The sequence below is a fragment of the Ipomoea triloba genome, chromosome 4, assembly GCF_003576645.1.
Source record: "Ipomoea triloba cultivar NCNSP0323 chromosome 4, ASM357664v1".
NCBI classification, from domain to species: domain Eukaryota; kingdom Viridiplantae; phylum Streptophyta; class Magnoliopsida; order Solanales; family Convolvulaceae; genus Ipomoea; species Ipomoea triloba.
The window spans coordinates 31,305,260-31,318,954 of record NC_044919.1 but is presented as its reverse complement, the minus strand read 5'-3'; the positions used below and the strand labels follow the sequence as shown (position 1 = coordinate 31,318,954).

Below are 13,695 nucleotides of genomic sequence, written 5' to 3'. Positions count from 1 at the left end.
CCCCCCCCCCCCCCCCCCCCCTCTCCCCCAAACCCTCACCCCACACACACCCAAAAAAAATAAAATCTGATGATAGGAAAATATGCATCTAGTTTAAATGGTACATTGATGGCTCTGGCTTTCTAGTTGAATTGCAATGAAATAAATAAATAAATCAATGATAATTGTATATTTGGTCTCACTTAGGCCCTAGTTGGGGGCTGTTTAAGCTGTGCCCCGTCTCCTTTTATAGGACCTAAGAATTAGTACCCGCTGATTCTTGTAATTTATCATGCTAACCCCATCCTCAGAATCCCCTTAAAAATAGAAGCTTATATTTCAATTAATTTTGTGATTTTCTAGTTGGTACGACCGAATTTCATTGTCCAATTCTTTGCTTGCTGTGACCATGAATTTGCTGATTCACTGTCTCTTCTGATATCTTTAGGATGGACCTCAGGCAGGGCAGACTGTTCCTCATGTTCATGTTCACATCATCCCTCGCAAAAGTGGTGACTTCGAGAAAAATGATGAAATTTATGATGCTGTAAGGATCAAAATCTGCATTGTTTTGCTATTTTCAACTCTTTGCTTCATTTGCTGATAATTATCAATCCTCTGCGCATGGTTCAGTTGGACGAAAAAGAGAAGGAGCTGAAGCAATCTCTTGATTTGGATAAGGAAAGGAAGGACAGAAGCATGGAGGAGATGGCTCAAGAGGCTGATGAATACAGAAAACTCTTTTTGTGAATATAATAGGAATATCCTAGTATTTTGACTGTTGCTAATAGTGGTTTTGGATAATCGGGTCTGGTTATTCAGAGTTACCATCTCTTGTTTGGTGACCAATTTCAATTGAACCTTGTGCAATTTGTAGCTTAACTTATCTGTTATCATACTGTATTTGTGGACATCCAACATCCATAATTCAATCTTCTCTATATGGAGAATTGTAACTCCACCCCACTAGTATAGATTGTCATATACTACATATATTTGTCATCTACATTTTGGCATTTAGAGAGGTGGTCATAGGTCAATAACCTAGGATGGACTATATTGATGTATGGGAAAGCTTTCGACCGTTATGGGTGAAACTCATTTTGTAATCTTAACCGGTAAATCAATTTAGAGAAGGCTGACAGGTAACTTTCACAATGTGTTAAATTTGAAGTCGTAAGTCGTATGGTTACTAAATCAATCACCTAACCAATTAGACGATGATTGTTCCCTAAGTTGGACTACAGGTTCTAAGGTTAAGGTCAATTATGAGTTAGTTTGAATGGATTGTCTTAAATAGGTTTATTAGTCTTCTCTAATTATATATTTCATTTTTATAATATTATTAATATATATTATAATAAAAAAATATGAATTCAAATTCTATCTTACCATTTTCAGCATATGTGAAAGCATTAATTAAAATTCCATATTCCCCCCCCCCCCCCCCCCCAAAAAAAAAAAAAAAAAACCATCTAATACTTCTCCCAACAAAATCCATCTAATACTGTCAAAACCATTTCCATCTTAAATAAATTTCTAAAAAAAAAATACGGATAATTAAAAAGGCGGGAAATTTAACCACCAGTCCGCCATTTGTAACGTAGTTGTCGGACGCTCACCATAGCCGCTAGGTTACATTATTCTCCCATTTTCCTCTCGTTCAGGCTCCCGCCGCTGAAGCCATGGAGAACATGGACTCCACTCTCAAGGTTCTTTCTTCGTTTCTTTTTTAGTTTTAGTTTTTTTTAAAAAAAAAAAAACCTTTTTTATTGCTCATCTAAAACCTAGAATTTCAATAGTTTTTTCAACATTTTTCTTTCTGTTCCAGAAATACTTTGGGTATTCAACTTATCGCCCTTATCAGAAAGAAATAATAGAGAAAATTTTAGAAGGGAAGGACTGCTTAGTTGTCATGGCCACTGGCAGTGGCAAGTCACTCTGGTAAGCTTCTATGCTTCAACCGTCATTTTATAATTTGGTAAATAACTCCATTTTTCCTGCTTTGGATTATATTATAATCATTTTGATCTTCCTGGGATTTTGATTGACAGTTTACTTTTGTTTTCCGGTTTTTGGTTTGTATAATAAAGTTATCAGGCGCCTCCATTGATTACCAAAAAGACTGCTATAGTAATTAGCCCTCTCATATCTTTGATGCAAGATCAGGTATGCCATCTATGTGTTATCATTTTGCATTGGCACCATTGGACATGAATTGTGATATTTCTGTATCCTTTTTACAAAGGTAATGGCATTGAAAGAGAGGGGAATTAAAGCTGAGTTTCTCTCGAGTGCTCAGACTAATCGAAGTGTGCAGAGCAATGCTGAATCTGGCCTCTATGACATTCTGTACATGACTCCTGAAAAGGCCTGTTTGCTTTCCACAAGGTATTCAATCTAAATAATATATTATAATTTGCTGAAGAAACCTCATCGTAAGAGCGTTTTCCTAATCTCAATTTTGCACTGCTACTGCAGTTTCTGGTCTAGATTGTTAAAATCAGGGATATGCCTGTTGGCTGTTGATGAGGCACACTGCATTTCAGAGTGGGGCCATGATTTTAGGTTAGAGCTCTATTGCAAGATAAGACAAGATGCAATTAGCTATACCAAAAGATGTTTCTAACTATAAATACTGTCTGCAGGATGGAGTACAAGCAGTTAGACAGATTACGTGATGCTCTTGTGGAAGTTCCTTTTGTTGGCCTTACAGCAACCGCTACAGAAAAGTAGGTCATACAAATCAGTGATTGCATTTCTTAACTATTTTCCCCTATCATTCACACATTTGGTTTATTGATATTATGGGCAGTATAAAAGTTGATGAGGTTTACTTGCCATTCTTGTTCTTTCTCTTAAACATTACTTGCTGTTGGCATTACTTAAATTATCTACATTCAAGTATTTCTAATTGGATAACATTCTTCTCTTTTCATAATAAATCATACTTATAAATGTTGGTTGTTGGCATGATAATTAGAATTATACTTGACATATTATGCCTTTGCTTAGCTATACGAGCCTTTTAATTCTCAATGTCTTCCGCTTCCATGTATCATTTTAGATTCTTAGGTGCCTAATCTACCTATGAAGTGATTACATTTGAATACATATACTAACTTTATTCCGCATTTCAATAATTCTGAACCTTGCTATATTGCCTCGATCACTATGTTTAATTATCTTTGTTTCTTTCATTGTGGAAGAATGTAGGACCTTTGTGCTAATAACCTTTTAATCTTTCAGAGTTCGGAGGGACATTATGAATTCCTTGAAGATGAAAGACCCTCATGTTGCTATTGGCTCTTTTGATCGCAAGAATATCTTCTATGGAGTCAAATCCTTCACTCACGGTTCTACTTTTGTTAATGAGCTTGTGGAGGAGATCTCTAAATATGTAGAGAATGCAAATTCGACTATAATATATTGTACAACAATTAAAGATACTGAAGAGGTCATTTGGCATCTCATCTGTAGAAATACTTTGATCTTTTTATTCCTGCACAAAAATATGCTTAAGTGCAATGATTCCATGTTGGGACTCTGTTCCAGCATCCGTGTGTTTAGAACCACTTATCATACAAGTAGTTATACTGAAGTTCATCCCTAATCTCACACAATATGGAAGGTTTAATCTTTTATTGTTTCGTGTTTCACTTATGACTTGTCAAGTAAGCATCTCAGCTTGGTTCTGATTTTATCCCCATGGTTGCTTCAGATCTTCAGGTCACTGATTGCGGCAGGAATCAAGGCTGGAATTTACAATGGCCAAATGTCTAATAAAGCACGTGAAGATGCACACAGGTTTTATTTATTTTTCGTTTGCCATTATCCTTCACTAGCTCTAGCAGTTATGAGCTAGCACCTAATAGGTTTCTTTAAGTGCATTAGATAACCAGCCTATGTGCTGCCATCAATTAACAGGGTTACTGACTTATTTTTTCTTGTAAATGCTGTTGATTATCCGTTATAAGATCTCACATCTATCTAATTTTAAAGTTCAACTTTCTAAGTGAATGGACTAGGCTTGGAATGTAGCTGATTCTTGTACCCTTTGCAGATCATTTATCAGAGACGAGTTCTATGTCATGGTCGCAACTGTTGCTTTTGGTATGGGTATTGATAAACCAAACATAAGGCATGTGATACACTATGGCTGCCCAAAGAGTTTGGAGTCTTATTACCAGGAAAGTGGAAGATGTGGCCGAGATGGCATTCCTTCAATCTGCTGGCTTTACTACACAAGAAGTGACTTTGCAAAAGCTGATTATTACTCTCGAGAAGCACAATCAGTATGCTGCCCTTCTGTTATAGTTCTAGGATGGTCATATGATGGAAAGACATCTTTTTAGTTTTTGTGAATTACTAAAAATCTATATTTGATCTTATCTTTTTATCTGATCAGGCAGATCAGCGCAAAGCTATTATGGAATCGTTTGTTGCTGCACAACATTATTGCTTGCTGGCAGTTTGTAGGAGAAAATATTTGTTGGAATACTTTGGAGAAACATGTGCTTATGATAAGTGTGGTATGGTTTTATTAAAATATAATAATTAATTTTCTTTCATTTAGTATCTTCACTATCTATTCATGGTATTATAGTTAAATTTTAGTTTATTGTTTTTTGTTTGTATGTAACTAGAAGTGCATTTCTGTTTTGCTGAGTATTTCAGTATGATTATTTATTTTCAACTGATTAAGATTTGATTGATAAACTCATTACCTTAACATTTCTTTAGTTAGTGGATTAAGATATCTGAAGACATGATGGGGAAATCTAATAAGGCTTAGTTTGGTTTAGTTGAGCAGAGCATTGGTTGTATTCGCAGGCTTTAACTTCAATAAATGAAAGATACAAATGCCTAAGAAATTAACTTCAACGTGCTACAAAAGTGGGTGGAGATTGAAATTTCAGGATGTAATGCCACTGGGTTAAATATGTTATTGCATATCATGTGCTGGGGCTTTTAAAAACTGTTATGGCCTTAATGGGTTAGAGAAATTTCTTAAAATGAACTTCTATATGAAATTGAACTGCTAGTTTACAGAAAGTAAGTGAAATTGATTCATGTACTACTTCAGGAAATTGTGATAATTGCACTAGCTCGAAGAAGGAGAATGACGTGTCAAGGGAAGCATTTCTTCTTATAGCTTGTATTCAGTCTTGTGGAGGTCGTTGGGGCTTGAATCTGCCCGTGGATGTTCTTCGTGGATCTCAAGTAAGTTTTTCTGTTGAAAATTGAAGATAATGACTTCTTAGTAATTGCTGGTCTGAGCTAAGCAGTTGAATATTTGTCTCGATGCATGCAAGTATAGGTGGACTTCCTTGTTGCTTAAGAAAGCATCCTTAGAACCTAGAAGTAGTATAAATCTATTACCAACCAGAAAACCCTGGTCAGCTAGCGATGGCTTTTCTTATTGCTAGAGATATAAGGGTTTAGTTGAGATATTTACTCTAAGCCCTAGGTTTTAGTGTTAGTAACCTGTGGCTAGGGTTAGTTCTAAACTAGTATATATAACTCTACTCTCCTGTACATTTACACACTGAACAGATATACGAATATACTTTGTTTTGCTATTCTATTATTTAACATGGTATTAGAGCTCTGGCGACGGTGAGGGGCTGGGTGGTGCTCGGAAGAAGACGGCGACCCTTCGCCGAGGTGTTGCGACGCCACCGGAGCCGCCACGCGCCACCGCCACATCCTGCTCCCCGACTCACGCGCCGGCGCGTGAGTGTGTTTCCGACGACCATTTGCGACGGCGAATCCACCGGCGATCTCGCAGTGAAGAAGGGAGTCTACCTAGGTGGAGAGTGAGAGGTTGTGTTGAAGAGTTCTCCGGTGATCTCCCAGGTCTGTCGCTATCTGCGTACTTCTGTCACTGGATCCGAGTAGGAGGTGTGCGTAGGAGGTGTTTGGTTTTCCAGTTCTGCGTAGGAGGTGTTTGGTTTTCCAAATCTGCTCAGGTGTTTGGTTTTCCAGCGCAGCAGAATGGTCCTGGCAGCAGCAATAGCGGTAGCTGGCGAAGGTTTCCAGCGGTGTGGAATTGAACATGGTCGGCGGTGTGGAGTTGGTCGTGGCCAGCAGGTTATGATGAAGGCAATGGAAGGGATGGTGCAGGCCGTCTAATGGTGTCTGATGGAGCTAATAAATAATGAGACAGTAGGTTGCAGTAGGTTGTTTGTTTTTGAGTGGTTTGGTTTATCGGGTCAATAAGTCTTGAAAGTTTATGTTTGGTTTATCGTATTTTTCCTGGATTATTTGAGTTAATTGAATATGATGTTAGTATCATATTTGGAGTGGTGCCAAGGTGTGAGAGTTGGGGGCAGTCCAGGGGTGTTGCAGTGATGGGCAGCACATGTGCCAGGGGTGGTGTGGACCTGGCATATGTCGCGGCTATTGTGGAAGGCCGGCGACTGAAGAATGGTTCAGGAGGAACCAGTTTATGTGTACGCAGCAAGAAAACGGGAAAACACTGGTGGTAGGCAGCGGTTATAAGGGTTTGTGGAGTGAAAGGCTGGTGCGCTGCGGTGTTGAGCAGCGGTGATAAGGGTGTGGGGTGTGAGAGGCAGGTGCGCTGCGGTTGTGGTGTTTGGCCTGGTTTGAAGCTTTGTGGAAGCTTTGTTGGTGCGGACAGGTGCATTGTGGACTGACTTGGCACAACGTGGTTCGAAGGTTCAAGACTTATAGTTCTAGGTTTGGAGTCTTATGGTTCGTGTGACACATATGTAACAAGTTGGGCATGTTAAAATCTATGCTTCAACTTGAGGGGGGTGTTAGAGATATAAGGGTTTAGTTGAGATATTTACTCTAAGCCCTAGGTNGGGTTTAGTTGAGATATTTACTCTAAGCCCTAGGTTTTAGTGTTAGTAACCTGTGGCTAGGGTTAGTTCTAAACTAGTATATATAACTCTACTCTCCTGTACATTTACACACTGAACAGATATACGAATATACTTTGTTTTGCTATTCTATTATTTAACACTTATGAATGTGATTCAACATCATCTACAACACACCTTGTAGGTTATGTTTAGGTCATTGGATGACTTCATGATATTAACAGCTTGTTTCCATTCTAATAAAATTTACAAGAACATTTCAAGCTACGTGCATTTTGTTTTTAGGACTTTTTTTCCCCCTTTTTTCTTTGTTGTTTCTTACTGTTGCTTGAGCTCTCAGAAAAAAGTTCATATATTAGCCATTTTATGTGACAGTCTAAGAAAATTCTTGAAGCCAAGTTTGATAAGATTCCATTCCATGGCCTCGGAAAGGAGTTGCCTGCAAATTGGTGGAAGGCGCTTGCTTACCAATTGATTTCACGCGGTATGTACTAGCAATTTTTTGCGTAGACTCCAATGTTTATGTACCTTCATTCTAACTTTCCTACTTCCTGTTTCCTATTGAAACTAGTACTCCTTTGATTCTGAAATCTGAATCACTAAATGTGTTTTCATGTACCACCATTACTCTTCTCCAAGGGCCTGGAGACCTAGAGAATGGGGCATATTATTGAAATATTTTCTAAAATAGGGATAGGATAAGAAAGTAATGTGTAAACCTTTTTTTTTTGGTGTTTGTGCAGGATATTTGGTAGAAAAATTTGACGATGTGTACAAATTTGTAAGGTATATTGCATCCTATTTTTGAATTTTTGCTTAAGACTATAAAGTTTGATTTCCCATCTTATCTTAAGTTGCCTTCTAGACATTCTTGTGTTGCTACTAAAATAGACTCACTTTTTAACTTTTCCCCCCCTTAATCCATTAGGGTTAGTCCAAAAGGATTGCAGTTTCTGAAATCTTGCAACCCTGATTACCAACCTCCATTGTTTCTACCCATGACTTCTGAAATGGTGGTCGATGAGGGAAGTGGAGACACATCCACTGAGACTAGAGGAAACAATGGTTTGGCTTCTACGGAATTTGAAGGATTGTCTCAGGTTTGTTGTCACACTGGTATCACTCTTATTTCATCAGCATATTTATTTTCAATTATCTGTTCAACTTAAAACAAAATTACATAGCAATTGTCTTAAGATTGCTGTAGTTTCCAATTAAAGTATCAATACAAAATTTGCACAAATCTTTTTTGTCTTGCCAAAATTTTTAACTGAGATATCTGAATATTGATCCATAGACTGATATCCATTGTTCTTTGCTTATTTATAATCTTTTTCTAAACTTCTGGCCATATTTAGTTCCCTTTTGGATGTGTAAATTGTTTCCTGGTTCAGGCTGAAACACAACTCTATAAAATGCTCTTGGAAGAGAGGATGAAGGTTGCAAAAGCTAATGGAACTGCACCGTAAGTATTTGATATATGATTTTTGACTACTAGCTCCATTGAATAAGTGATTCTAAAATGTTATTTCAAATGATCTCCTAGCTTAGTGATCAAGAGATTTAACCCCGTTTTTTCCTCCCAATTTTTTTAGCGTGTCTTGGTACTTCTCACTTGTAGGTATGCAATTTGTGGTGATGTAACGTTGAAAAAAATAAGTTTGACAAGGCCTTCTACAAAACCAAGGCTAGCAAACATAGATGGTGTAAATCAGGTAAACAGTATCACTTGGTTGAGGTTTCTTGCTATGATCTTTCTACCATAATAGGTTTTCTTGTGTTTTGGTATGCTTATTTTCAACAACTGGAAGATATTTTCACCTATCATGTTTTAGTATGGCTTTATTGATTGTCACAATCCGTGCATTTTCCATGTGACCATTTGTTTCACTTTCATTAGTATTTCCAAAACTGAAGGTGATTTCTAAAACTATTGCAGCACTTTATGAAAACATATGGCGATCATTTTCTTCAAAGTATTAAGCATCTGTGTGAAGGACTTAATCTTTCTCTGGATGGAGAGAGATGCACACAAAACATTCAACCTTCTGTTTCAGCTAAGATAGTTACAGTACCAAGCAATAAGAAACTAACACCAGCAAAGTTAGAAGCGTGGAAGATGTGGCACGAAGATGGCCTTAGCATCCAGAAGATTGCGGTTGAGTCCTGCTACTAACTTTTGAATTTTGTGGCTAGATTTATATATTGCTAATGTCTACCTGCTTTTCTAATTGCGATTTAGAATTTTCCTGGGAGAGCAGCCCCAGTAAAAGAACAAACTATATTTGAGTATATCCTTGAAGCTGCACGCGAGGACTACCCTGTTGATTGGGCCAGATTGTCTGATGAAATTGGGTTGACTCGGGAGATCTTCATGAACATTGCAAGTGTTGTCTCAAGAGTTGGTAGAGAGAAGTTGAAACCTATTAAAACTGAATTGCCAGAAGAGGTAAAGTATACCTACATATTTATGAGTTGCATTTGCACAGTTTATTATTAATTGACTCAGTATGTTGAGATGCTAGAACTAGAATTCCATATTCAATGATTTAAACTGTCTTTTCAATGATCAGGTAACCTATAGTCAGATTAAGGCATATTTGGCGATGCAAGAATTCGGAATTTCAGAGAATGTATTTCCGTCTAACCACCAGGCTAGCCTAGCAACTGGTGAACTGTCAGAAGTTGAAGAACCAATTGATCACACAAGTAGTGGTTCTCCTTGTGAGGAAATCCATTCAGTATCTAATCTCCAGACTGAGAGCATGGTCACAGATGAACCTGACTTTTCACCTATTTCTGCAAAACGCCAAAAAATTTATGCCCCAGAGGGAAGAAGTCCAATGAAACTGGAAGCAACAGAGGAATCCTTACTAAGCTGGCTCAAGAAATTTGATGATGGGGTAAGTTGTGATTTGTGAACTTCCGTTTCATAATATCCTTGTTAAGCAGGCAACAAAAACAGACACTAATGCTAGTAATGTGCACAGGCTTCTCTTTCTGATCTTTTGGAGCACTTCAATGGGTCCACCGAGAATTCCCTGGTTGATCTTCTGAGCAATCTTGAAGGTGAGTTCTTGATATTTAGAAAGAATGATGTGTACAAGCTGATGTAACAGTTAATTGCAACTTAAAACAAAGAAAAAAAATGTCAGGGCAAGATTCTTTAGATGTCTGCTGTAAATAGGGAATTCAAAGCTTTAAAAAGCCTGTAGCCAGTATGTGCTTTTCATGTGAATGGAGTTCATTTTGTTAGCAAGAAAATATCATATGCTCTTTTACCATATATGCAAACAATATTCTACCAAAATGTTCAGGAAATTCATCAGATGTCTATGCTAATCTTAGGAATAGGCCAGTAATAGCTAAAGAGTTGGAAGCTCAAGGAAACAAGGATTAGAATTATAACCAACCAGAATTGTAAATGCACAATAATTCCTGGAATCTGGTCATTGAAAGTTGGCTAGAAGAAGCCCTGTAATAATAGAAAAACAACTCCATGCCCAGGAAAAACGATGGGCTTGGTAGTTGAAGGGCGCATATAAATATTATGCAATAAGATGTAATACTGTAAAAGCAATACATCAATGCCTTTTCATGTCGTGTAGAAGTTCCTCCAGCTCGATGCCTATCTGTCGCTTAATAGATGTAGGTCCATCCAGCGGTAACTTGCATTTCTTCTGTAACTCCACAAACCCGTGGATGTCAAAATTGTACTTCTTCATGAGCTTCTTCTGCTTCGCAAGGTAGAGCCTCTTCAATAAATCTTGGTAGGTTGGGTCTCTTGATGTGAATAGGAAGTAAGTATACCCCATGACTATCCCGGCTGTTGTAGTGAAGAACGCAATTGGCTCCATAACGTCCCAAGAGAATTCCCAGAATGTAAGGCGAAAGAAAAGCCCAACCAGTAGAACAGCACCCCCCAGACCTGTCCATAGGATGCGACGAACCTGCCTGTGTGCAAGCTTGTCGAGCTCATCCATTCTTTCCTGCATCTTCTTTAGCTCTTCTATGGAGGAGTCATCTTCAGGTAGAAGTGCCATGGGCACTGCTTTCCTAATCTGATCAATTACCTAAACATTCAAAAAGTAGGATTATATATACCAAACAAGTTTAAATCCAGCCAGTGCTTGTGAATCTTCACAAAGTGTAATCAATAACCCCACAATTTGACAAATCACTGCCTTCATCCCTTTACTTTTTCTTTTCAGGTTAAATCATCAATCAGAGAGATTATAAACAGAACATCTAAAAGGAGCCAAAGCACTTTTCCACAAGGCCCACAAAACCTAATTTACTGGAAAATACATTCAGCTACTTACACTATGCAGATTAACATATAAAGGCACTCATATATACTGTTTGAGAGAAAAAGATATATATATATACACACACACACACACAGAAGTACCCGATCAGGGTGGAGATGGACTTTATCACGGAAGAGCAAGACGACACCAGCTTCATCCAGAACACGAGCAAAGGCGGCAGCCTCATCGGGAGACTTAGCGATTCCCATACCCTCGCAAGCTTGCAGAAGCTCCGAGTATTCAATCACCTCCTTATTCCCCATCCCTAGCTTCTTCTTCAACGCCTCCACATTCACCAATCTCATAAGCCTCTTCACCTCCGCCTCCGAAACCAGCTCCGCATTCCCTCTCCCCTCGCCCTTATCATCCCCTCTCCCTCCGGCCGCCGCGGAGCTACAATAACTCGCCGCCGTCAATCTAAAATCGCAGAAACATCCATCTCCCCGATTACCTCCACTCCCATCCAAACACGGCCTTAACCACCTGCTCACCTCCGCCGGCCTAATCCGCGCCGCAGCCGCCGCGCGATGTCTCAGCAAAATAAACGGAGTCCTCCACATTTTTTCCAAAAATCTAAAACGAATATTAGCACTAAGCAAGCAGTAAAAACTATTTAGTATTAAAATACTTAGCACATCTAGATTATGTCGTGCGCCATGATTAAACTCAGTTTTAAATTTGGAAAGATGAACGCAGAAGTTCAGAAATTAGGGAAAAAAAAGATGATAGGTGAAGAGAGAGCAGAGATCACGATGATGACGGGTGGGCTAACGACCGTCAAAACGGAGTTAGTTACAACGAATCAATATGTTTTATAGTAACGGAGAGAAAGTGGGCAGTTTCCTTAAGCAATAAGCTTGAGTTCCGGCCGTTCTAGTTTTGGAAGTTGCATTATTTGGGTTTAACCCAGTAATATTGTGACACGTGTTTCACCTTTCCCTCTTATTTCCACTCTACTAACCCGACACGGTTTAATTGATTTAGAAAAAATTGTACTCATGTCATAATTTTTAGAAAAACATATTTAGTTACCAAGATCAATTCTTTAAGTTATTGAATGTGTAAAATTAGTCTATGAATTTTCATAAAAGTGATATTTTAATTTTGTCTCATATAAAATGTTTTTTAATTGAAAATGTGTAAATTTTAATTTAGCAAGATTATTTGTCTAGCCTTCTTCTTCATACAAAATGTTTTGTTAAATTTATTTCATTTCTAGTTTTAAAGAATGAAAAAAATTGCCCTCGATGCATTGATCTAGACATCTAGTGAATAAGAAATATTACTTAGAATTACCTTATAGTGATAAAATGAGGATTTGATCCTTCCTTTAAAAAATGTTAGTCATAACAAATTAAAAGACAATAATGTAATTTTATAAAAATATCACTTACACAAGATTTTATCCATTTCAGTTCTCTAATAAAGGAATACAATCCAATTACGAAAAAATAATTCTACTTCATATTACTTATGAACTAAAAATATTATTTTTTTTTATTAAAATTAAAAATATTATTTTGTTCCTCTATAAAATTTAAAAGAGTACAATTTTATATTGTGTCTTGAACTAAATTCGATTTACTTCCTCATAGACCTAGGTAAAAGTTGCAAAAATATTATTTCGTTCCTCTATAAAATTTTAAAAAGTACAATTTTATATTGTATCTAGAACTAAATTTGATTTACAACCTAGGTAAAGTCACAAAATCTAAAGATATAATTGAATGAAGACATGAATCTACCTTATCAAAAATAAAACAAAATTGTCTCCAAACCTTAGCGTGCCTAATTTAATGTCATGACTAAAGGCAATGATGAATGTGAATTAGATCAGTGGTCCACACATAAAAATTAAGATATTAATCAATTCATCATCAATGAATTGATTAAGCGCGATTTACTTATAACTTTTTATAAAAACAAAACAAAACAAGATCTAAAATAATATTTTACTTTTCATCCCATTAATAAGCATCTGATTCTGATTCGGAGCCCATGTTCATACCAACATACCCTACCCTTCCCCAATAGTGCAGTGATTTCCATTTTCCATGATTGAAGCAACAAGTGCAAATTGCAGTAAAAAAAAAAAACATGTTCAGATAGTTCAACAGTACATTATTACTTAATTTGAGTTGGTAGGCTGCAGCCTGCAAGCCACATTAAGAACACAAACTCATTAAAAACATTATTTACAGGGCTCAGGTTCTCATCCTGAAGGGAGAGTTCATAGCTAATATGCCAAGCAGTAGTACCTACTGGTCACTCTAGCTTATTGTCATTGTCATCATCGTCGTTGTTATCTAGTAACCTCCCTGTATGTACGCATTCAGTCGGTTCAGTTCTTCCCTATGCTCGCTCACCACAGCACGAACCACATCACCAATCGACACCATCCCGAGCATTCCAGAGTCGTCTATGACCGGGATATGCCTAATGCGGTTGTCTGAGACAAGTTGTTAAGATCAGATTTTACATTTCTATGTATGCCTATAAAGGGGACGAGAGGAGGAGATGAAATTGGAAAAGAAAAAAAAAAAAAAAAAAAAAAAAAA

At 37.4% G+C, this 13,695-nt stretch overlaps 4 protein-coding genes across 4 annotated transcripts in view; 2 read left to right on the top strand and 2 right to left on the bottom strand.

Moving 5' to 3' along the window:
- The window catches only part of LOC116016524 (bifunctional bis(5'-adenosyl)-triphosphatase/adenylylsulfatase FHIT), a 3,203-nt gene extending 2,263 nt beyond the window's left edge, over positions 1-940 (top strand). The window contains exons 4-5 of the mRNA XM_031256831.1: positions 428-526; positions 613-940. Coding sequence (XP_031112691.1) covers positions 428-526; positions 613-729 — 216 coding nt within the window. The 3' untranslated portion in view covers positions 730-940. The remainder of the gene's footprint in view (positions 1-427; positions 527-612) is intronic.
- A 650-nt stretch (positions 941-1,590) lies between these two features.
- On the top strand, positions 1,591-10,086 carry LOC116016897 (ATP-dependent DNA helicase RecQ-like). The gene is made up of 20 exons (XM_031257344.1): positions 1,591-1,691; positions 1,811-1,923; positions 2,073-2,148; positions 2,228-2,370; positions 2,461-2,547; positions 2,628-2,711; positions 3,229-3,436; positions 3,701-3,786; positions 4,043-4,274; positions 4,388-4,511; positions 5,066-5,202; positions 7,203-7,311; positions 7,571-7,613; positions 7,756-7,927; positions 8,222-8,292; positions 8,449-8,542; positions 8,767-8,985; positions 9,070-9,276; positions 9,401-9,730; positions 9,818-10,086. The coding sequence occupies exons 1-20, from the start codon at positions 1,665-1,667 to the stop codon at positions 9,941-9,943; spliced, it is 2,688 nt and encodes an 895-aa protein (XP_031113204.1). The 5' UTR covers positions 1,591-1,664; the 3' UTR covers positions 9,944-10,086.
- A 29-nt stretch (positions 10,087-10,115) lies between these two features.
- Positions 10,116-11,942, bottom strand: LOC116016898 (calcium uniporter protein 6, mitochondrial-like). The gene is made up of 2 exons (XM_031257345.1): positions 11,239-11,942; positions 10,116-10,900 (listed from the first exon to the last, which is right to left on the bottom strand). Exons 1-2 carry the CDS (start codon positions 11,695-11,697, stop codon positions 10,412-10,414), a joined length of 948 nt encoding a protein of 315 aa, XP_031113205.1. The 5' UTR covers positions 11,698-11,942; the 3' UTR covers positions 10,116-10,411.
- Positions 11,943-13,195: 1,253 nt separating this feature from the next.
- The window catches only part of LOC116015696 (CBS domain-containing protein CBSX3, mitochondrial-like), a 3,407-nt gene continuing 2,907 nt past the window's right edge, over positions 13,196-13,695 (bottom strand). Inside the window, exon 6 of the mRNA XM_031255862.1 lies at positions 13,196-13,586. Coding sequence (XP_031111722.1) covers positions 13,444-13,586 — 143 coding nt within the window. The 3' untranslated portion in view covers positions 13,196-13,443. The remainder of the gene's footprint in view (positions 13,587-13,695) is intronic.